This window comes from Etheostoma spectabile, chromosome 10 (genome assembly GCF_008692095.1).
Source record: "Etheostoma spectabile isolate EspeVRDwgs_2016 chromosome 10, UIUC_Espe_1.0, whole genome shotgun sequence".
NCBI classification, from domain to species: domain Eukaryota; kingdom Metazoa; phylum Chordata; class Actinopteri; order Perciformes; family Percidae; genus Etheostoma; species Etheostoma spectabile.
The window spans coordinates 5,385,143-5,409,142 of NC_045742.1; the positions used below are offsets into that span (position 1 = coordinate 5,385,143).

Below are 24,000 nucleotides of genomic sequence, written 5' to 3' on the forward strand. Positions count from 1 at the left end.
TTTTTTTAATTCATATAGTTTTACATATATTGTCTATACAGTAATTTTATTATGTTAATTATTCCGTAGACCAAAAACGTTTTGCATGTTGTCCCATAGACTGTTTAAAACTATTTTTAAAGTCTTTGGTCTGTCCGTTCAGGGAGAGGGAACAGTTGCTTTTCCTGATGTTTCTTCCATTTTGTTTTACCCCTTAAAGTTGTTTTCTTTATCTAAAGACAAAGTTGCAACTGCAAGGGAACTTTCCTGAGAAGCAAAGCAAAACACAAAAGAGTGACAGAAACTTCCAAAGGGTTAAAGAGAGGGAGGAGTGTGCTGCCATGCTCTGCTCTGTGCACTCAAAGAAGCTGAAGGGAAGATCTCTCACTCTGTTGCTGTACAAGAAAGAAAATTCCCCAGTTGGAGGACAACAAACAGGGACTCCTACTCCTAATGAAGTGCAACACCCAAATATGTTGCCCTGTTAAGGCTCATCACATATCAGAGATAGAAGTTTGTTTATATAGCCTAAAATAGTTTTAGACATTACTAACCACTCAGATTATCAAAACCACATAGCAGAATGAATAAACACCCAGATTTAAAATAATAAATGAGAGAGCATATACACAAATGTATAAAACACAGTTCAGTATTGCAGGTGTCATTGTCAAAATAAGAGTGCATGATTGTAACTGGCAGTGATTCATGATCCCTGAGCCACCACGACTCACTTTTGGGATAATTATTTAATGCTTGTTTTAATTCACTATTTTACTGGTTCTTATTTCATTGCAGCTCTTAGTTTGATATAAAAAAACATAAAACAACATCTGGGAATCCCCTTTACAGGTTTGACCTCTGGGCCTATAGGTCAGTTGATTAATGCATCAATAACCCAAAAATATGATAAATATGATTCTAAAAATGGACACGTCTGCACAATGACTATAGCCTACTTTTGCTTTTGGTACTTAGAACACTTCTTAAGTATGTTTCAATAGGCAAATAGGTTATGTTTGAGTAGGCTTTGTCAACCTCAACCACAAGATTGGTGGTTTTGATCCCAGGCTCTTCCGGCCACATGTCAAACAAGATACTGATTGTGTGTGACGAATAATAAAAACAAAATTCTACTAACATCTGAGTGATTCTTCCACTTCTGCCATTAAGTCCTGTATCCGTACTCTCTCAAACCAATGACCTATAGTCGGTCTTCATTGTTATCCATATTTTGTAGTTGCATGCGGGATATATCCATATCTACTGATCTTCATACTATTCATCCCGCACACACTTATTCTTGCTACTCTTATGTTACTGAACTGCACAAAGTTGTACATACTGTAGGCCTACATATCTGTCTATATGGTTCATTCAGTATATCCATATTTATTGTTTTTCTTATTTTATATTCTGTTAATACACTGCATAGGCCTATCTATATTATTCTTACTAGTATAATGTAATATCTACTACATTGCACATATGTACATGTTGTTCATACATTGTTCATATTACATAGCCATATGTATTCTGCTCTTATAACACTGCAACATATTTGTTGTCCACATCACATTGCACTTTTCTGCTTTTTTTTGAACTTCTGGTTGGACGCAAACTGCATTTTGCTGTCTTTGTACGTGTACACTGCACAATGACAATAAAGTTGAATCTAATCTAATGTCCCTACAATCATTTACTGTTGTAGACGACTATGCACGTTTGTGTCCCGGGCCGTTGTTTTAACGACAGAGTGGGTCATTGTCCTGTTCGTAGAAAATCTTTGGTACAGTACAGCTAGCTCCCGGTACACTGCTCCCGGCGGCGCTAGCTGGCTAATGAAACATGAAGCGGTGTCTGTGTACTTCTTCCTGCGTCCATTTATGAAAAACTGACTTTATAACCAATCACAAGACAACACAATGGATGTACAGCTTGTATTTTAAAGGACTTCCACCACTCGTGATTTTACCGACCCAGTGACTATCAACATAAACTTTACAATGCCTCGGAAATGTTGCAGTAAACTTTCAGTAATAGCTAGCTAAAGCTACTGGGCAGCTAACGTTACCAAGTTTAACAGGTTAACTTGTCAACACCGTTAATAAATAATGGAGGACGGTGCCGAAGCCCCTCCCGAGGGTCAGACGGTTCCCTCTAATGTTCCGAAGACACCAAACGAAGAACTGAAGAAACTTTTGTCTTTTAAAGTTTACAAGAGGAGGTGGTTTGTTCTGTTGGTGCTGTGTCTGTTAAACTGCTCCAACGCAACGGTGAGTTAGCTAGCTACATATATGATTAACGGTAACTAAATGCAGCTTGTGTTTCCAATAAAGTACGAGTAATTGTATTTTAATGGCCGATACCAAGTTGATATTGGGTCAATACGAAGTAATGTTTGCCTAAAATGGTCAGTTTTAACAAAAGGAATTAATACACCAATCTCCCATTAACAAAGTTTTTTTCTTTACGGTCGAAAAGAACACGAATAAAAAGATACTTTTGAAAAACTCATACTTTTTTTAACGCTAAAAGTGTATCGCTAGTATGGAAGACAAAACAACAACATCTCTATCTCTTTCATGCACAACTCTTTGTTACCACATTTTCAACTTCAACTTCAACTTTATTTATTTGTCATTTTATATGTACAGAGTGCATACAGAACGAAATTGCGTTGCATACAGCTTATAAATATTGCAATGATATTCCAGGTGCAATGGAATACATTTCCGGATTATTTACAAATTTTACCCTTAAACAAAAGGAAGTAGACAGCTTGTTGTCCTGTTCTCAGATATCTGAGATTCTTTTAGTTAAATGGCAGGTGTGGTTGTGAACCGTGTGAGTAGATGACATGTGATTCCTTCCTATGTTTGGTAGAACTTGATATTATTCCCCAGGGATGTTGTCAATGAAAAGCAGAGTGTGCCTATCCCAGTCATGCTGACTGAGCCCTCCCCTGCCTATTTCCAGCTCCCATGGGACTCGTCCTTTCTATGGGAGCTATTGTCTCCTCATGGCTGGTGTTCCCTCTCTCAAAAGACGCTCAGCTGGCAGAAAGTCATTCAGGATGTAAAATGGGATGCAAATAACAGCGGACGAGCCAGATAGACAGGGTGGGATTCACAAAAAAAACCTATAGTGGGTCGTTTTGTCTTGTTAATTTTTGTCTTGAAAATAATGATGATCATGATTTTCAAGACAAAAATAGTAACAATAATAACCACAAATCAAAACAACACAATCATTATCATGCACTGGTTTTGAATGTGAATCTTGTCCTTTTCAAATAGATTATGTTGATACTGTATAATATAGCCCTACTGGATTTTTTTTTTTTTTAGGTGTCTGCATCTGCAAGAAGGATTGCGGTTTTAATACAATATGAAACTCGACTAGTGAAAACCAGAGACATTGTGGTGTCATAATGAAACAATATTAAGTTTTGAAAGCCAAGACGCATCCATGTTTTGTCATAAGCAGACCACCAGAGGTGTGTGAAGCATCATGTAATCAATATCCACAATGTTCCACTGCCGTCTTATCCAGATTGAAAATCTGAGTTTTATATTTTACTGTCAAATTCCCAAACCAGCTGGTAATACCATACCAAAGAATTGACTCTATTGTTGCTCTATAGAAGATTAACGTGCTATTTTTTTTAATAGACCCCAAACACTCTAAGTCTACGCAAAAAGTGGAGACGCTGATGAGTTCTGGCACAGACATTTGTTACATGTATGCACCAACTCGGGTCATTATCACTATACACTCAATATTAAAGGAGGACACCTGCTTGATGTCATGACCATGGAGGGCAACAGGGCTCTGAACTCCAGCTGATCTGGGGTCTACCAGCATTTCCAGAGTTTTACTTGTGTTAACATGAAGTTGGGGTGAATCCCACCAGTTGACAGACTTGTCCACAGCAACTTGGTTGACACTTACAGTATATTGCTTTCTTTAGTAAGCAAACTGAGAAGGACAGTGTCATCTGAAAATTTTACTATATGCTGGTTTGTCTCAGAGCTGATGCAGTCATTTGTGTACAATGTAAACAACAGAGGTGAACTGACACACCCTTGAGGGGTGCCAGTGCTGCGCACTGCTGGATCAGGCAGGGCAGAGTTAAACTTCACCTGCTGTGGCCTGTTTGACATGAAAGAGTAATACCACCTGATTAAAAAGGGATTTGCATTTAACTGAACTAATTTCCTAAGCATGATATCTGGCTGGATTGAGCTTCCTTCTAGTGTCCATGTCGGTCATTTGTCTGATAGAGTCCCACAGTGACTTTGTGTTGGATTCTAACAGCTCTTGTTCTGCCCGCTTCTTATACTGCTGCCGTGCTGCTCTCATTTGCTGATTAAGGTCTTTTTGTACAGCTTGGACTTCTGCTTTATTTTCCGATTTGAAAGCTGTTTTCTTCCTGTTAATGCATTCCCTAATGCATTTTGTGATATAGGGTTTGTTATTAGGATATCTTTTAACAGTTTTCTGGGGTATAACAGAGTCAATACAGAAAGATAAAGTATGTAGGCAGTGATTGATTCAGTAGCACTGTCAATGTCTGCATCCTTGAAAAAGATATCCCAGTCCGTGCAGAGGAAGGGTAAATCCATACAGCTAGCTAGACTACCTGTGCAATCTGAGTTTTCTGTTGGACGACTAAAACAACCTTTAAACGTACACATGTACTTGTAATGTTTAGGTGCAATATTAAGGTGCTATTGAAACATTATTTCTGTTATTGTTGTGTCTGTGAAATATTAAGCCCCAAAAGGAAAACACATTCTGAATTCATATAATTCGGACCTCCTAGACTAAGCTTTTCTGCAAAATACTGAGGATGTAAAAGTACTTCATATCCAAAGGCTCCCACCCAAATAATGTAATTGTCATAGAAAGTGTTATTTTATATTCATATCTCAGTCTTTAAGACCTGATACAATTAGGGCTAGACAGTATATCAATATTGACATCGATAAATGAGACTAGATATCGTCTTAGAGTTGAGATATTGTAATTCCTGGTTTTAAAGGCTGCGTTACAGTAAAGTGATATTATTTTCTGAACTTAACAGAATGTTCTGGCTACCCACTTGGTCATTACATCCACATTACTGATGATTATTTATTACAAATCTCTGTGTGTTAATATTTTGTGAAAGCACCAATAGTCAACCCAACACTAGCGTCACAATATCAACATCGATATATTTAGTAAAGAATATATAAAGAATTGTCCCCATATCGCCCAGCCGTAGATCCAGTCCTCAAAATATAGACCTAATTTTTGAATGAATCTCTTTATGTGTCTTCCCAGCTATGGCTGACCTTTGCACCAGTAGCAGACGTGTCTGCCAAATATCTGAACGTCACTCTGGAGGAAATAGACTGGTTGTCACTGGTTTACATGGTGGTGGCCATACCGCTCAGCTTTGGGACAACGTGGATGCTGGACACCCTCGGGCTACGGATCACGGTATGAGCCTCGCTCTGAAAACTGGGCGACACCAGGGGCTCTTGGGTAATTTGTGTGTAGACTACAGCCATTTTGCTTGATACACTATAATAGACCTGCGTATAACAGGAAATTAGTTGATACTCTTCTATTTTTGTTTTGTTTTGTGTTTTTGCCGTTTGTTTCAGTAGAAGCCAGTTCAAACTTTGGAGTTAGTTTTTGTTTTATGACAGCAACACAAAGCTGTAACCATGTGGAAAATGATTTTAGAAGTGTGGAGGAAAGAACCCCTCCAGGGCCTTGAGGAGAAGATATTAATGGAAATGGTGTGAGTAAAGTTGTCTACATGGTGGAGGCCATACAGCTCATTGTTGGAGCATTGTGCACACACACAATTTCAAAATGACATTCAAACTTGAAATGATTGAAACAAGATAAACAAATACAGCTCCTAAATAATATTAACTGCAAACAATGTGATAAATGACGGGTACATTTTTTTCTGGGTATTGCATCGGTTTGGTGTAATACTGTAACCCTGTGACAATTTAATAGCAGTTATTGTGTCTGCCTGTTCTTATTTGTAGATTGATAAAACACACGTTTCCATTTTTTGTGAACATATTAAGTCTAGGGGCTCTTTCCTGGGAAAGGATGAAGCAGTTGCATATTTAGTTTGGAGTGAACAGATGAATTAGGGGTGTGCAGAAACAATCGGTTCACATTCATATCGCGATTCAAGCTCTACAGATTCAAAATCAATTCACAGAATTCAAAAATCGATTCACATTTTTTTGTTCCTTTTTTTTAAAGGGGTGTATACTATCACATGCGAAAAATAACTGTTTACATTCTGTGAGTCGTTTTTTTAATTGAGAATCGCTTTTGAATTGCAAATCAATTTTTAATTGAATCTCGAGCCTAAACATTATCGAATTGTGACATTTTCTGAATCATGCACCCCTAGAAAACATGAGCGACATCAACAGTGACCAAACTAAAACAGACAAGAGCACCAGCGTCAGAAACGTCAACCTCATCAACAGAAAAACAAACCCTGAGAAGAGCAGAAACATCAGCTGTTAGTACCAAAAACGGAGGGATAGAGTGTAGGTAACAGCATGTCGACCTTTTTGTCATGTCATCTTGGCAGCTGATTCTGGGAGCCTGGCTGAACATGTTCGGAGGCCTGGTGCGCTTCTTTGGGGAACCTGCAGAACTTCAGTTTACAATCAAGTACCCTACAGTGATGTTGGGTCAGACCCTTGGTGCCATCGCTCAGCCCCTCATCATTTTCACCCCCACCAAGCTGGCTGCTCTCTGGTTCCCTGACCACCAGCGTGCCACAGCTAACATGATCGCCTCCATGTGTGAGTGATTTACTGGAAATTATATTTTCCATTATTGTTAGGGCCTCATAACATTTTGGCCCAGATTTAGTGCTGTGTAACAAAAAAAGTAGGAACTGAGTTAGTTTCAGCACGTGCTGTAAAGGGAGGGGAAGCACTTATATTTCTGCATGTCAGCAAACTGAAAGATGTGTCTAAAGATAAATAACCACCGTAATAGAAGGTATTTTAATTGTAATTGTTATACTTTAAAGATATGAGTAATATGAGATATTTCTTAAAGGGACAGTTTTCATATATTCCATGTCATCCCGGAAACGTAAAAGATTAGGGACGACTGAAAAAGGGAACATTGTTGATTCTTAATAACCTTTTAATTACACTTCTCTTTTCCCTCCCCAGCCAATCCGCTGGGCATCCTGCTCGCTAACATCATCTCTCCCATGATGGTTAAAACACCTACACAGATCCCAACCCTGGTGAGCTGGACTAAGAAAAGGTCTTCAAATCCACTGATGAGGAGTCTGGTCAGGTTTCAGTTTTAGTGCTATGATGCTTTTTAGAAGCTGGCTGAACATTTCCATCATTAAAGGCCTGTCGAACCATAGGATTGTGACCTCAGGGAATTGTGGAATTGGTGTGCACTAGGGATTCAGAAAATATCACGTTTTGATTCAAAATCGATTTTTTTTTTTTATTCAAAAAACAATTCACAGTATGTAAATGTAGTTGCTTTTCCCACGTAATAGTATACACGCCATTACATGAATCGATTTTTGGAATTCTATGAATCAATTTTCAATTTGTAGAGGTTGAATCGCGATACAAATGTGAATCCTTTTTTTTTTTCGTACCCCTTTTGTGCACCTGTGGAAATGGACAGAAGTATTTCCTGCCCTGTGTGGGACTCTTGGAATTTACAGTCGCCAATTATACCTCGCACCACTTTTCACCTTTTAAGAAAAGGTGGGAGAAGTGGTTAAACTCAGTTAGTTCGATGCATATTAAACAAGCAGACCAACAAATTCGTATCAGGAACAGCATTTTTTTTTAAGTTTTTTTTTCCCTTTTATTAGATAGGCAGACAGAGATGTGAGAGAGGGGGAGTGACATGCAGCAAAGGGGCCACAGGCCGGATTCGAACCCGGGCCCGCTGCTTCGAGGAGCAAGCCTCTGTACATGGGCACCCGCTCAACCCACTGAGCTATCTGGGTGCCCAGGAACAGCATTTTTTAAGGTTAGCAGGTAGATGGCGAAGAAACTGTATCATTTAGCAGATAAGAGTCAGATTTCTTTCCTGGGGAGTCGTTGGAGGCTGAATCCCATTTCTCCATCGTACCCCTTAACCCTTACCCTTGGCCCTTGAAACCAAGGGGTTAGGGCAAGGGGTGAAAACATACCCCTATGAAATGGGACACCACTTGGTCACCATACAGTATTGATCACAAACTTCCAAGATGCCATCTCTGTCTATCAAATGTGTGGGATTTCCGCCGGATGCATGTATTTTCGCCGATGTCCGTTTCCTTCTGCCTGTTTTGTGTTGGAATTTTAAACTCTGGTGGATTATGAGGACTATGGTTAAGTGCTAGATTATCTGTGCAATCTGAGTTTCCTGTTGCACGCCTAAAACAACTTTACAACGTACACGTTCCACCAAAACAAGTTCCTTCCTGAGGCTATTCTGCAGCAGTTCTTTGTAGAGCGTAACGAGACGACCAAGACGATTCTGATTGGTTTAAAGAAATGCCAATAAACCAGTGCATGTTTTTCTCCCATCTCCGAAAACTATGTGTATTAACCAGACCCTCCTCCGCAGCACTGTGAAGGAAAGTCTGGCAAAGCGAGACTATTGGAGACCAAACCAGAGCTAGAAGGAGAGGGGATTTTAGACTTACGTTCATTAGATGGAGACAAACTCCACTCCAAATCAATGCAGCTGTTTGCTAACAAGTCAGCCAAAACAACTCTACAGTTTGAAGAAAACAAAATGTTAGGGCCATGTTTCTATGGGCAAAAAACATTGATTGTTGCAGCTTTAATGAGAAATCCATTGACCAACCTGAACTACTGCTCAAGCATTTATTAACAATTTGTGTGAATATGCAAGTTGTTATGAATGCATAATAAAATGTTCAAATACAGCACAGTCTTTAGAAATGAATGCCTATTGAATTGAGGTATCTCATGTTTCATGTCACTGTCTGCTGTGAACTGCCTAGTAAAGGCCAAACTGTCAAAGAGAAAAGAGACACCAGTTGGCCTAGAATGTCAGGATTCCCAGAGGGCATTGTGGGATTGCAGCTGGTAATATAGAAAACTGCTGGGCTCTGCGGCACCTCACCTGCTAATGATGATAAATTGTCTTTGATTTCAGGTGCTAACATTCATTTATCATCACATTATGTGTGTTTCATCCCTCCTTTTAGCTGATTGCCTACGCGGGCCCGGCATGCTTCATCTGTTTCCTAGCAACAGTGGGGATACGGAGCAGCTCCCCCCCTACGCCGCCATCAGCCAGTGCCGAGTCCTCCGGCTCGGAGCCGTTCGTACAGGTGATCAAACTGGTGAGGACACAGCAGCCCAGAATCAAGCTTGAGTCTGCACCAGGCAGAGTTTACTAAAACGTTGAACAAGTTTATTTGCTGAGATCTGGCAACAATGCGACATCACCAAAACTTCTACGGGGCAAGAATTGCGCAGGGTCAAATAGTCAGTCAGTCAGTCAGTCAGTCAGTCAGTCAGTCAGTCAGGTTTTAAACTAAGAAAGCGAAGGTGAATGGTAAAATGATCACCCAAACCATCTGGAAACATCCATCCCTTTTTACAGACCAAATATATTTACCTGTAAATACCTAGATTAACACTTTTATTTTATTTATTTTCAGCTTTATTGCTAATTTTATTTTCTCTGTGCATGCTGATATTTGGTTTCCCTGGTTGAATGCCATGGCTGCGGTGACCTTATTATTCCGTCAGGTTTCTGTTACTATCCTTGTATCCGTTTCCTCTAGTTACTGAGGAACAAAGCCTACCTCATCCTGCTGCTGTGCTTCGGTTCGGGCATCGCTGTTTTCACCTGCTTCTCCATGCTGCTGCAACAGATCCTTTGTGTGCACGGATACACCAATGTAAGACACCATATTGAGTTCCATGAAATCGTGTTTGCTAAATCCACCAGACAGACACCATGTAAATAATAAGTAATTCTAGCGTTGTGAAATACAATTCAATCAAAGTCAACAGAAACAAAATAATACTATGAAAAGCCGTTTTGGGTTGTCTTTCCATTTTTCCATCCATCCCAACTCTAGTTTTGGTTGAAGTAAACACATAGTTGACGGATTTACATGTGAAGATATGTTGGCTCTATACACTCTAAAAGTATTGCTTTTTTTAAGTCTGGTGGGTTTAGCGCTAGCAACCTCAGAGCTGTTTCTGGTTTAACATAAAAGGTTTTAAAGGTCTATCTCAGAAGGGATCCTTTTCATAATGCTGTCAGACACTTAGAATATTAAACAAGCACTTTTATGAAGGTAAATACAAGCTGGACAATTGTCCTATAACTTCCAATTTAGCTTGTTTCGCCGCTGCTGACTGTGGCGATCTCACTTAATACTGGACCACTGTCAAAGATTGTTGTTCCCATCAGTCACTTAGACACAAAAACATGGGAAAATAGGGTCCAGGTCTAAAAAAAAAAAAGGTTGTTACCCTTTAAAGGAACTGATGGAACAAAAGGAAAGAAAACAATCCCTTAAATATGTTTAAAATGCTGGATGCAGACTTTAATAATAAACCTGTGACCTCTCATGTCTGCAGGACTTTGCTGGCATTTGTGGCGCTCTCTTCATCGTGTTTGGCATCGTGGGTGCCGGTGCTCTCGGTCTCTACGTCGACAAGACCAAGAAGTTCACGGAAGCCACAAAGATCAACATGTGCTTCGCTGCTCTTTCATGCATCGCCTTCTCAGTGGTGAGAACAACAGGAATAATTTAAAGCTCCACACTTGGATTTCTAGGTTATTTAAAAGACATTGGACAGGAGAAAAGGCACTGGCAAGTTAGTTTTTCCCCTTGAAATATCCCAGCACATCGCCAAGGTTCATTCTCTCCATGTGCAGAAATCAGGGAAAACAACATTGTATTTCTTATAGTGATCTAGTGAGTACAATAAGGAAACAAAAAAAGCAAATTAAAAACAAATGACCGAAGAAGAAACTGGTGCAAAAGGCCGTAAAAAACAGGGGGCCTATTTTAACAATCTAAGCGCATGGCAACAAGTAACTCACACACAAGTAGTCTCACAAATAACAATGTGCAACATATTACATGTACAGTACATTGTTTTTATTTTGTTTGTGGTTAACCTCAAGTTTAGCCATGTTTTGTTTTATTTTTTTGTGGCAGCATTTCAGTTAGAGGAAACAACCAGTAATCCTGGACATGTGATAGACAAACAGTTTTACCAACTACTACTACTAATACCATATCTTAAATGATTGTGGGAATCCATAAGAAACGTGTTTTTTTCTGTGGTTATTGTTGTTATTCTGAGCCTCCAGAGATCATTCAGTCCACCATGTTGACCTGTTGATGAAGGCACTAGTATGTTTTCGTGATGGCTGTTGCTGTTCATGCAAACTAACCACCTCTTCTTAAGTTTTCTTCTGTATTTCAAACCTACTGTAAAAACAAAGAGCTACCAGACTGTTTAAAGTAGGAAATGGAAGTATTTTAATGAACAAGAGTAAAGCTGGATTTGTAACACTGAACACTTGTTTACTATATGAAAATGACTTTCCATTTGTATATCTTAACGGTAAAGAGGATGTTATTAGGTAGCAAAGATTCACAGAAGCGTAGGTAGTGTAGGAAAGATGAAAGCAACATTTGATTTCATAACTGATATTTTGGCCTGTTGATACTGTGATATTCAGAGCTGCTCTCCTCCTCTCAGGTGTCCCTGATGCCGCATCAGAAAGTCGCCGTGGCCGCCGTCTGCTCTCTTTTCGGCTTTTTCGGTTTCTCTATTTACTCGGTGGCCATGGAGCTCTCTGTGGAGTGTTCATATCCCGTTGGAGAAGCAACATCAGCCGGACTCATCTTCATATCGGGGTACTACTGTCTGAGTCACAGTATATAGTATGGCAGATTGGTATAATAATAAAAATGATGTGGAGTTTAAAGACCTTTCTACCTGGATATTATCCCAACATGTCTGTCTTTCTGCTCAAAGAAAATCATTGACAGCAGTTTGAAGAAAAACTCATTTTCACCTGTATATAGTAGAGATTAGTTCTTGGACTTGATTTACATATTACGTCATATTAATCCTGACTTGTTTCCTTGTGATCCTACCAGACAGGTTCAGTCTATTCTCTACATGACCCTCCTTCAGGCTTTAACCAAACGGCTCGCAGACTCTCCTCTGTCGACCTGCGGGGGTGTAGTCCTGAGCTGGAAGGGTAGGTCCCAAAATATTACACCGTCATGAGCATCTAAAAAAGCTGGCAACCTCGGTGGAAATCAAACACGACGCGCCAAGTCTTTTTTATTTGTTTGGACTTAGAGCGTCACACTCCCACTGTCCTCAACTCGAAGATTTCTGGGTATCGACGTACAAAATATGGAGGTGAAACTTGCACATTAGTGCCTCTAAAGGCAGCGAGCAGAAACTCCTTCCACTTGTGTGCCTTCTCCATTCAATGCAAAGATAAAAAATAAGAACTTCAGACTTTTTTGTGATGTAGCAAAGTTTACATATTCGTGACTTTATCTCAGGCCATATACAATATGCATTCTTTATTTGATTTAGATTTTTCCTCCATAGTCAGTCACTTAGTGTTTTGCACTTTGATCAATCATTGAGAACCTCAATAAGAACATGTGTTTATTGCGAGTGGGTTTGACAGAAGAAGAACAAATGTACCAGTGGTTTTAAGAAAGCTTTTTCTTTACATTTTACAGCTTCCATTACATCTCACTAATGGAGTTACTCTGTTTATAAGATGCTTTATGCAGGCCGCCACACATCCTCCAGGACATTAACTTTACTATTCAATTCAATTCAATTTTATTTATAGTATCAATTCATAACAAGAGTTATCTCAAGACACTTTACAGATAGAGTAGGTATAGGCCACACTCCAAAATTTACAAGGACCCAACAGTTCTAGTAGTTTCCCTTACTATCAAACTACTTGTAACCTTGGGCTGTTAGGCGTGTCGAGTTGTACCTTAATCTGGACATTTCTCACCCTCAGTGCCGATGCTTGTGATGGCCGGACTGTTCAGTTTCTTCACATGCTGCTTCGTGATCTTCTTCCACACGCGTTACAGACGAATGGAGGCCGAAGAACAAGCCACTTATGGGACCAAAGAAAGCAGCGTCTCGACAGTCTCTGAAAGCGTTGCGAGTGTGGAGAAGTGACCGTCTTCAGAGGCTCGGGACGAGAGACAACAACGTGGAAGGGGTTATGGTTTCAGTAACGTTTATAGCTTTTCAACCGTTGATTCTTTTCTACGACATTGGGGCCAAACTTTTACAAAGTCTACATTCATTCTTTTGCTACCGACAGTTATATTAAAATCTCAAAATATTATATTTGCATTAATAAACTCAGCAGAATGCATTGCTGTTTTATATATATATATTTTTTTTTACACAAAAAAGTAGTTTGTAGGGAGGAAGTCTGTCTAAATTGTTTTCTCGCCACTTTGTTCTAAAAATCCCAGTGAGCTGGGAAAAAAAAGTTCTGAGGGGATGGAAAAACATTCCTTTACTGATCTGTGTGTGGGATGAGTTTTGGTTTCTCACAAGGTCATTTTTTAACAAAAACCTAGCTTTGTTTGTACTAATAGCGGAGAAAATTTGGTACAAACCAAAACCAGTTGCAGCTCATTACAGAACCTGCTCTGGAAAAATGTACATCAGATCTTCTTAGAGATACGGTGTCCTGAATGCTTCAGGGTTTTGTCGCAGTTCCCAGGATTTCTTCCAGCAGTCCCCGAGCACATGAACGACGGAAAACACTTGAAGCTGCATTGCATTTGCGTCTATTTTCTGCCACTGTGAAGAGAAAAACCGTGGTTTCTGTTTGACTCTCAGGGACTTAGAACCAAAAATTGTCCCATCATCATGTACTAAAACTACTAGAAAAGGTACTGTTTACTGACATACTCTTAATATAAACGTTACATGCTAGTCAGGTTCTCTGAAAGCTAAATAATGTACGGCTCTCAGACTGACTACCTGAAACTCCTGTTAGTTATCAACTAAATGAGGAGATAAACCAAACTTATACAACTATACCTTGAATCATGTTCCGGGTTAACTGAAGCGTGACTGTCATTGTGTTGAGGCTATAACAACTCTAATAACCACATTTAACTACTTGTTAATGGTTTCTATTTGTAAAATTGCTTCCAGTTTCCAGAAAGATTGAAGTTGTGGGTTGTGTGCAATAAAGGGAATTCCTTCACTGCTGATTCTCTATATATTAGATGGGATCGAGGCCATGTTTAACATGATTTTAGAATGTTACACAAAAGCTACCAAATCAAATTATTTTCTATTCATAATTTAACTTTTTTTTTTACAACTTCTTCTAGTAAAGATCAATAATACCACTTTTATATTGTATTGTATTTTCCAAAGAGGCAATGTGCAGTAGTTAACGATTAAAAAAACTGGAGGACTTAATTGATGTAAATTTTAAACAAGCACTTTTTACTTGTACTTCTGATAAGACTTTAATTATGAGTTTTTCTGTTTCATTGCCTTAAAATGCCAATAAAATGTTGCCTCAATTATTGTTCCTTTTACCCGAGTCTGATTTCTTGTTTTTAAGAACATTTATGACAAAAAGAAAAGCACTGATGTAACTCTTACCATTAATGATTGTTAGTCCCCCCCCCCCCCCCCCCCCCCCCCCCCATCAAAAACATGTACTAGGTTCTCCAGTCAGTGTCCCTGGGCGCTGCTCCCTCGAGGGATGGGTTAATGCAGAAAATATATTTCACAACATGTATGTGACAAAGTACCTTTTACATTAATTTAAATGTTAATGTAATTTATTTTTTTAATGTTTATGTAGCTAATTTTAGAGAGAGCAGTGGGAAACGGACAGGCTTACATACAAGTCAGTTAGCTGACCATAGCCTGTTTAGAAGGGACTATTAATTCATTATATATAGAGCAACATTGGCCTCACTGAAGGAAAAAAAAATAGTTTATACACACCAAAACATTAATGGTCAAAGCTTTAAAAATGCTACGGTTTGACTGCTAAGAAAACCTGAAGATAAAATTTAATCTGGTAAACTATAAGGGGTATGTGAGATTGTGATTGACACGTTACAGAATAAATCATTTGCAGCCTAATTTGGCTCCTTCTCAATCTGATCTACTCTGCCCCATCAGAATAAAACAAAACAGAGGAGAAGGTGTTGGAAAAAAATGACATGACACAAACAAGCTGACGGATAAAGACAGCACAGTTTTAATCCTTTCCCAGTTCCACATAACACAAATATAAAAAAGTAGAGCACTCTTCTGATCGATCAGAATCAATCCTATGATCATTTCTCCAGCTCCGTCTGGACTCACATTTAAAAAGACTCATTTATAAGAATACGAGCAGGATGTAAAAATGAAACAATTAAAAATCAAGCAAAAATCAAACAAACAAATAAAAAGGAACACTACAGCAAATTAGTGACCGTGGATTTGTCAAAATCTTGTTTGAATTCTTACTTTTGAAGACATCCTCACTCAAAACTAACATGTTGCATGGCACCAAACACAAAACAGATGTAAAATAAAACAATAAAAAAAAAACAATGAGGAGATTCTTGATGCAAGAGCTAGTAGTTTCTAATATGTAGGTTTAGCACAGGTACTGTGTGAACACAAGTACACATTCCATCCAATTAAATGGGTCAGTGTGTGTGTGTGTGTCTCTCAGAGCTGGAGGGCACAGAACTGCTGGTACACGGCCAGGATGTGGTGGTCGAGCTCGGCGGTGAACAGCAGGTTCTCCAGGGTTCCCATGTACTGCTGGATGGTAACGTGGTGCTGTGGCACAAGGAGAGACATCACATATATGAGTGAGTGAGAGAGACACCAGACCAGACCATAATTGATTATAGCCAACTGACTATCGAATCGTGAGACCAGTGAAGATTCACCCCCCTAGTGTGTGTGTGTGTGTGTGTGTGTGTGTGTGTGTGTGTGTGTGTGTGTGTGTGTGTGTGTGTGTGTGTGTGATGTTTTACCATGAGAAAGACCTGCTGCAGCCGCTCGACACAGTTCTTGTACCAGGGCGTGGTGATGTCGACGCTGCCCGTCTCACAGCGAACCAGATGCTCCGTCAACAACATGATAAAGCGCTGTGGGGGGGACATTTAAAATGAGCGCACGCAGATGCAGCTGCACTAAAAACGGGCCTGTAAACGTAATTATGTCTCCATCTCATCAGCTTGAGTTATCAAGTCAGACTTGGGCCACTTCCGTGTCGTCTATGGTCACGTTTCCATTCAAAGGAATGGATAGAATTACTGGGAAAAACATCAAAAGACAATGCAGATTGTTGTGCATTTCTATCAACCACAGACTACACTGGATGAGTTGACGTTGCTTTGTCACAATTAAGGGATGTCTGTTCTTCACCAGCAAGATTTGCTCTGAGAAATGCAGCGATACAGAAACCAATGTGTCCCTGAGCAAGACCTTAACCCCCTAGTAGTTCCAGAGGCCGTGTATATATTTCGGATAAAATGACATGTGACGTCTAAAGATCTTAACCCTTGTCTTGTCTTCCTGTCAAAATTGAAAGTCAACAATTTTGTTGACGCTTTGTAAATCGGTTAACTTTTTCTTACGTTTTTGTCCCTTTTTTCAATGTTTTGTGACGTTTAAAACTACGTAACACTAACTTATAAACTTTAGTTTTACAGTTATTTTTGGAATTTATGGTCAATAAACCTAATTTTTAGAAAATTATACCTAAGTTTGAGTAAGAAAAGCAGAATGGCAATATTTAGACTAAAATTTAAGGAATGGTTGATGGATAATGAGACTGAAATGTCAACTTTTACTCAATACTATTTCAAAAGCACTTCAATTTTTTCTCTCCAAATGCTACAAGATTGAATAAGAATTTGAAAAATTCATCAAAGTAGATATTTGAACTTGCTAAAAAGCGTTGTGTGGAATCAATCATGTTATTTTGGGTAATTAAAAAGAACATGATATAGGAAAACAGGTCATTTTGACCCGAGGACAACAGGAGCTCCCCGGCGGCCCTTTGGTACCTGGAAGATGACGAGGAAGAGGTTCTTCTGTTCGCTCTGAGCCGACTCCACCTTCTCCTGTAGCCTTTCGATCTGCTCCTCCAACTGGCCCTCCTCGTCCTCGCTGTTCTTGTCCATGTCCTCGTCGTCCCCGCTGTCCTTCTGCTGGGGAACGAGCGAGCACACAAACATGAAACCCTTCCTCTTTTAACCTTAAACTTGTGTATGCATGTGCATTCAGTATATATACATATATGTATGTTTGTATGTACACACAGCGTTTCCTCTAGATTTTTTTCAGCTGTGGAAGCGTGTGTGTGTGTGTGTGTGTGTGTGTGTGGGGGGGGTTGTCGAACGTAAAAAATGATCGCTAACAATAACGTCGCTGTCAACGGGCTTACCTGCTAATGTAAGCTACCGACTGTTACCTTGAAACCATCCAGCAAATAGACGGTGAAATAAACTGAAGCAACTCAATTCATTGAATTCTTGTTATGTAAAAGTGACGTGACCATGGCCGACATAATGGGATGTTGAGGAAGTTACCCTCTTATGCTGCTGTTTCTCCAGTTTGTCCTTGGCCTCCTCCAACTCCTGCTGGATCTTCTGGACGTGTTTGTCCATCTTCCGGATGGTCGAGTGAAGAATCTCCCAGATGAAAAGTCTAGATGAGGATAACATTTTTTTTAATCTTACAGGGGCCGGCAGAGAGAAAAGCAAACTTTATTTTCCTCCCTGAGTTTCCATTAAAATTACATTTTTCTTGAAGGCCACTCAAATCTGCATTTACTGACGCTGATATGGTGGTGACAAAATGTGTTTTGGGTGCATTTTAGTGCGTGTGTGTGTGTGTGTGTGTGTGTGTGTAGGGAAGGGGTGTCAAACTCAACTTCCCTAAAAGGGCCACACTGGAAAATAGGAATCACATCTAGGGCCAGACATGTTTAGTTTATTGATATGCTTTTACTTAATCGAAAAAGTCAAATATCTTTGACTGTATTATTGTATATATGTCATATAGTTTGGTTGATATGAAGTCCTAAAGAAGTCAGGAAAAGGTTCCTCAGCCATAGTAGAAAATAGGCACCCAAAAATGTCGGCGGTTGTATGTTTTTTATTGTACCCTGCCAGTGGACTGCAGACGTAAATTAGCCTGTGGCTAACTCGGGTGCGATGCATCAAATGGAAACATTTAGGTTTAAAATTGTACATGGTCCCAAATAAATAAAAAATAAAATAATGTGTTGACGTGTCACATCCCACCTGGTGAACTCATGAGCCATATCCTGAGAGAAGAGCCAGTTGGCCACAGCGGCGCAGTCCACGATCTGCGTCCGAATCATTTTGTCCACCAACACTGCGATCATCTGTAATGCAGCCGAAAACACGCAACCCCACACTAACTACTGAATATTAACTCTATCGCTGAATGAATGTTTTTTCAGGTTAGAACGTATTCCACTCTTATTTTAAAAAGGAAAAAACATGTGTTGTTTGTACCTGCGGGTGATTTCTCCACACGTCATAGACCACCTTGAGGATGTGCAGCTTCCCCTCGTCGCTCTCCGTCAGGGCCTTCAAGATCTCATGGAACCTGGAGGAATAAGACGCATGTTGAGGACGGCAACACGTGTCTGATTTGCCCCTCCACATCCCCCCGTGCTTCTGCGCACCCCCCCCCCCCCCCCCCCCCCCCCCCCCCCCCCCCAATCCTTCTTGTCAGTTTTTGGCTGGAGCGCTGGAACACTGTGTGCGTATGCTTCGTGGTGCAGGTTGGCACGGTTTGTTTTTGTTGCCGTTTGTAGACCCTGGGCTGTCTACAGAGACCGGGATTTTTTTACAGTGTGTTCTGGGGACAGGCAGCTAGCAGATAGTGAGGAGATGTTTTTTACAGTGTGTTCTGGGGACAGGCAGCTAGCAGATAGTGAGGAGATGTTTTTTACAGTGTGTTCTGGGGACAGGCAGCTTGCAGATAGTGAGGAGATGTTTGCTGTATGTGACAACAAATGTTGTAGCCTAAATCACGCGTGCCATCGCTTAGAGCACCTTTAAAAATGTCAATATTCCTTTTCGGCTAGCTACGGTGGCAAATGTCCTCTGTGGGAGGGACACATTTGAAAACTGGTAGATGGATAGATAGATACATACATATAAATAAAAGGTGTGACGACCAAGTCAAATGCGGTGTGTTTTCATGGGGGCAAACTTACTTGCCGAGGGCACTGAAGGAGTGGCTGAAGGATTTGGCGGCCAGGTGGAGCAGAGTCTGCAGGAACACGTCCACCTTCAGAGGGTTGAAGCTCTCGCCCTCATCTGGAAGGAGCGCAAGAAAAAAGGAATGCAAAAGGCTTTTTTGTTTTGCACAGTGCACAGAATAAATATGAAAACTAGGGGTGTACAATTCAGAAAATTTCAAGATTCAATTCTGATGTTTAGGTTTGATTCAATATCAAGTCTCGATTAAAAAACGATTCACAGTATGTAAATGTACAGTATGTATGTATTCTTATTATTCAGGTGGATTTGTTATTTTAACATCCTATTATGATGTATGTGTATGCTTTGTGTGATGTCTGTAAGCTACTGGGACCTTGAATTTCCCCTTGGGAATCAATAAAGTATCTATCTATCTATCTATCATGTAATTGCAGTAGACATACAATAAAAAAATAAATGAATCGATAGAACTTGAATCGTAATTAGAATATGAATCAATTTGTTTTGCACACCCCTAATGAAGACTACCTTAACTAAAATAAGAAACTAACCGTCATCGTCTTCTTGGTTGGGGTTGGGCACTTCTTTGAGGATGTTTAGGATCTCTTCGTTGGACGCTCGGTTCTTAATGGCGTTCCCAACAGTGACGGATGCTTGGTAACCGGGTAACGAAGCTGTGACGCAGGAGAGACATTCTGTTAGGTATTCAGGTCTGAACTTATATGCCAGTTACCGACAGATCTCTGGAACCATTCAAGGCTGACAAGAGGAAAACAAAACTCCTGTCCTGGGCAGGGTTTAGCAGATTATACTACTGTTTGCGTAGTCTTGCTCTATAGAGAAACCTTTGAGTAATAAGAGAGAAAACAGCAAAGAAATGGCCAAAACGGCATAGCGTCCCTTTAACATCTTCACCACAGGCAGAAGCACAGTCCTGCAGATTTTCATTTAGGACCACCGCTGACAACAAATCTGCAGATTCCATTTGGGCCTGCTGCGGAGTAAAAAAAATGTAATTTAAGTGTTCTTACAAGCGCTCTCGTCTTCGTATTTGTAACTAAAGATGGGTTCGGCTGGGATGAGTGCTGCGAAGGTTGGAGGGACGATGTCCACTATCCGCTGATGGTATGAAAGTCTGCAGGGACAAAGAGCAAACGGACCCCTTTAGTTCAAGGAGACACTTTCCAGATTAGGAAGGAATGTCCTCAGAGGAGAAAGGCATTAAAGCTCCACTAATTACAGAAAGTACTTTATAAATTCACCTCAAGTTAATGAGAAGGAAAATTCACATTTGAAAGTAGGCCTGCATGATTAATCGTTATAAAAAACGCAATGCTGATTCACAATTACATTTTTAAATGAGTTGTTTAAAAAAATAGTTTTCATTAAGAATTTTTTTTCTTTTATCAATGACTTTGATTCTCATCAAATTTTTACAAGCCGACCGCATCACAAACGCTACTTTCCTCTGTGAGTTTTAAGCAGACTGTATAAAATGCTGCGATGCTCTTCTTCTCTTCATTGAAGCCTCTGTGTTTACAGGCTTGTGGTGATGCGCAATGTGCTAAAGGTGCCAAAATAAAATATCTATATTTGGTACTGCCAATTTGTTTTGTTTTGTCATGGTAAAAATAATTGTGGCAGAGAATGGTGACATCAATTCTACGCAAAAAAAAAACAACTAAATCCTGATTCATATTTTCCACCGAATCGTGCAGGCCTCTTTGAAAGCATTTCAACTTGTAGAAAACATGCAAAATTACCTCATACTCTTCTCCAGAACCTCTTTGACAAACTTGGGCTTGGGCTTCTCTAGATCCATGGTCAAGCAGTCAGACCTTTGTTATGATAATTACAGAAGACACACGATCATATTGTCAACAGTGTAAAACAATAACCAGGCGCTATAAAAGCTCTCTCTCTGTCCCATCACAGGACCACTCACCAGTCATCCCAGCTCCATCGAAACTGGAAGTTGCTCAAATGATGAGAGAACCAGTTGATTAGTCTACAAATTAAAAAAAAAAAAAGGAAGAGAGGCCATATGACGGTGTAAAATTAAAGACAGGAACTCCTTTGGTTACAAGTTTCATCCATCCAGTAAAAGGAAATGTGCAGTTGAATTACCTGTCTACGCAGCTGGTGTTCATGGTGTCCAGCCTCATGTACAGCATCTCTGTGGCTTGGGCCAACTAACAGGCAGGTGTTAAGGAAAGGTCTCATTTAAAGTGGAGAAAAATGTGGAGGAAAAGGTCTTCTTTCTGCTCAATACCCTGGTGAGTACTTTGAAAATCCTAAATTTAACACGTTTGTCATTATATAGTCAGAAGCATTTGTCTTAACGATAAATTGTTTAACCACTGACTAGGGTTTTTTGCGTACTTTAGAAAAATGTTGCATCAAGATAATAAAGAGATAAGAAAATAACACTAAATAAAATATATCTACTAAAAATATCAGATCTGTTTAATGGGTGTGAAAATAGGGAGAAAATCTGATATTACGATATTCTTGACCAAATACCTTGATATCGTAGTAGTCTGGTAAGTTCAGAAAAGTAAATCACTTTCCTGTAATGCAGCTTTTAAAACCAGGAAAAGACAGCACTTGCGTCATATCACGAAATCCAAAATCTAAGACAACACCGAGTCTCATATCACAATATTGATATATTTCCCAGTGTGCAATGTCGGCCACCGGCTTGCAACACAAACCCTGCGTGACTTTTCTGCAGCAGCTCGAGACACAGCAGCGTGGCACCATGTATCCTCATGAGGAGAGATCAGAAGTTACAGGGGTTGTCGGAAAATTGTTTTAACATAAACCGCAGTGATGCTAACTATCAAGGATACGACTTGTGGCAATGATCCGGGCTGCAGCTTGCACAGTTCAATAAGCAGTGTGGTGTACATGACGTCGATGTGAGGGGGAGATGGCAGCTGGAAAAGTTCTCCAAAGATCACCTGAAAAAAGAAACAAATATTTGGAATCAGCCATTAATTTTCCTCAGCATGTAGCTTGTCAAAACAGAAAACAGGTGGGGAAAAACACTGTACCTCCACAATGTGATAGTTGAGTGGGATCTTATTTTTCCCTGGATAGCTAAGTAATTGGGCAGCGCTAAAAGGTAAAGAAAGAAAAAAAGAAAGAAAAAAACAGAAGAGTTAAAACATTGGAGTTGGTGACATTCAGACCTGACAAAGTTGAAACATGAAGCGTGTTACCCACCATGTCTTCCTCTCTCTCCAGTGAGTCTGGATGATACAGTGCAGGTTTTCTTCTATGACAAATCTCTCCACAGAATGACTGCCGGGCATAACGGGACCCTGGGGATAAAGAGGACATGCGTTTTCAGGCACAAAAGAAATTGAAAAACTCAAATGTGTCCCATGGAACTCACGTCTTTTTTTTTTTTTTAAGAATTACAAAAACAAATTTTAAGATGCCTAAAATGCATTTAATTATCTTATATTGAGATTATACAGAACCACTTGAATGTTTGGACACGCTTTCCCACTCATCATTCATGTACATCATACACCCAGGCGGCTGTGGCTCAGTGGTAGAGGGGTCGCCTGCCAATCATTGGCAGGTTGGCAGTTTGATCCCTGGTCAAAGTGTTCTAGGGCAAGACACTGAACCCCAAGTTTCCCTAGGTGTGGTGCATCAGAGTGTGAATGTGCATGAGTGTTTATCTGATGAGCAGGTGACACCATGTACGGCAGCCACAGTGTATGAATGTGTGTGAATGGTTTTTGTTCTATGTAAAAGCTCTTTGAGTAGTTGTTGAGACTAGAAAAGCGGTCTATAAAAACAGTCCATTTACATCATACACCGAATTCAGTAGAAATCTGTAACATATTGGCATGCGTGTTTTTCACAGCCAAAAGGCAAATACCTCTGGGGCATCGGTGTAGTCGAACATACGGAAGACGACCCGGGGCATGGGGTACTGGGCGTCGGGCATGTGGCCCGGGGGAGTGAAGGGGGGCAGGTTGTGCTGCAGGGCCTCACAGAGCACGCTGTCAAAAGCAATGTATGGACGAAGGATGTGGCGCTCCTGCCAGCGGTCTTTCTTTAGCTTCTGTATCTGGGCCCAAAGGCAGTCCAGGTACTGAGAGAAGGACACGGAGAGAAGGGGGTCAACTTTTAACAGGCCATTCGGGTGGATTACAAAAGAGACCCACGGCAAGAATTGTACAGAAGAAGACAAGATTTAGACTAAATGGCTGAAACTGAAGTGATCTTAGGACTTCACTTCAACAATGTCATTAGGATGTGCGTCATATCTTTCTTAACAAGGAAAAGGAGAACTGTAGTGCCTCCATAGGTCTCTCACCTCCTCCTGTGGGTGGGGCTTCTCTGCCGTCCACACCTGCAGCATGGGGACGTGTGTCTTTCCTCGCCCCCTAAAAATAAGACAAGTGTGACATTGAGAAGGAGCGTACTGATAGAACAAATAGCATGATTTGACAAATAAGAAGAGTTTCAGCAAAAGACAAAAAGACACAGCCAAGAGCTGAGACTAATGGACAATGAAGCAAGGAGACATCTTACTTGAGGTAGCCTTCGATCTGGCTGAGAAGTCGGTCCATCTCAACATCCTTCTTCTCGTAAAGCTCCTTACCGACCCAGGGCAGACAGGACAGCACCACATACACAAACCAGTCCGACCGAACCTTGGGGGGTGG

The 24,000-nt window shown here is 40.3% G+C and overlaps 2 protein-coding genes and 1 long non-coding RNA gene across 5 annotated transcripts in view; 1 reads left to right on the top strand and 2 right to left on the bottom strand.

Moving 5' to 3' along the window:
• Positions 1-1,675, bottom strand: part of LOC116697143 (uncharacterized) — a 7,523-nt gene extending 5,848 nt beyond the window's left edge. The window contains exons 1-2 of the long non-coding RNA XR_004333935.1: positions 1,552-1,675; positions 1,167-1,169 (exon numbers count right to left, since the gene is read on the bottom strand). This is a non-coding gene — a long non-coding RNA (uncharacterized LOC116697143). The remainder of the gene's footprint in view (positions 1-1,166; positions 1,170-1,551) is intronic.
• A 131-nt stretch (positions 1,676-1,806) lies between these two features.
• On the top strand, positions 1,807-13,586 carry slc49a3 (solute carrier family 49 member 3). Of its 2 annotated transcripts, XM_032528462.1 has the most exons (10): positions 1,808-2,255; positions 5,311-5,469; positions 6,602-6,818; positions 7,200-7,276; positions 9,227-9,364; positions 9,812-9,928; positions 10,620-10,772; positions 11,757-11,914; positions 12,161-12,264; positions 13,063-13,586. In XM_032528462.1, the coding sequence occupies exons 1-10, from the start codon at positions 2,094-2,096 to the stop codon at positions 13,227-13,229; spliced, it is 1,452 nt and encodes a 483-aa protein (XP_032384353.1). In that variant the 5' UTR covers positions 1,808-2,093; the 3' UTR covers positions 13,230-13,586. The 2 variants fall into 2 exon arrangements, with proteins under 2 accessions (XP_032384354.1, XP_032384353.1); XM_032528463.1 differs by lacking the exon at positions 13,063-13,586 and having other exon boundaries at positions 1,807-2,255; positions 12,198-12,264.
• Positions 13,587-15,284: 1,698 nt separating this feature from the next.
• Positions 15,285-24,000, bottom strand: part of ncbp1 (nuclear cap binding protein subunit 1) — a 10,661-nt gene continuing 1,945 nt past the window's right edge. The window contains exons 6-23 of one of the 2 annotated variants that reach the window (XM_032527656.1): positions 23,867-23,988; positions 23,649-23,718; positions 23,208-23,423; positions 22,538-22,635; positions 22,366-22,429; positions 22,162-22,272; positions 21,437-21,501; positions 21,255-21,317; positions 21,073-21,147; positions 20,341-20,444; positions 19,861-19,983; positions 19,303-19,405; positions 18,593-18,686; positions 18,356-18,459; positions 17,639-17,756; positions 17,114-17,254; positions 16,076-16,189; positions 15,285-15,875 (exon numbers count right to left, since the gene is read on the bottom strand). In XM_032527656.1, coding sequence (XP_032383547.1) covers positions 15,762-15,875; positions 16,076-16,189; positions 17,114-17,254; positions 17,639-17,756; positions 18,356-18,459; positions 18,593-18,686; positions 19,303-19,405; positions 19,861-19,983; positions 20,341-20,444; positions 21,073-21,147; positions 21,255-21,317; positions 21,437-21,501; positions 22,162-22,272; positions 22,366-22,429; positions 22,538-22,635; positions 23,208-23,423; positions 23,649-23,718; positions 23,867-23,988 — 1,899 coding nt within the window. In that variant the 3' untranslated portion in view covers positions 15,285-15,761. Of the gene's footprint in view, positions 15,876-16,075; positions 16,190-17,113; positions 17,258-17,638; positions 17,757-18,355; positions 18,460-18,592; positions 18,687-19,302; positions 19,406-19,860; positions 19,984-20,340; positions 20,445-21,072; positions 21,148-21,254; positions 21,318-21,436; positions 21,502-22,161; positions 22,273-22,365; positions 22,430-22,537; positions 22,636-23,207; positions 23,424-23,648; positions 23,719-23,866; positions 23,989-24,000 lie in introns of both variants that reach the window. The other variant, XM_032527655.1, reaches the window with a different exon arrangement.

What these genes read in the sequence shown, in the direction of transcription:
- slc49a3 (XM_032528462.1), top strand. Translation starts at nt 2,094, where the DNA reads ATGGAGGACGGTGCCGAAGCCCCTCCCGAGGGTCAGACGGTTCCCTCT. An exon ending in CTACACAGATCCCAACCCTG is followed by an intron (nt 7,277 to 9,226) that starts GTGAGCTGGACT and finishes CCCTCCTTTTAG; the next exon opens with CTGATTGCCTACGCGGGCCC. An exon ending in TGTAGTCCTGAGCTGGAAGG is followed by an intron (nt 12,265 to 13,062) that starts GTAGGTCCCAAA and finishes TCTCACCCTCAG; the next exon opens with TGCCGATGCTTGTGATGGCC.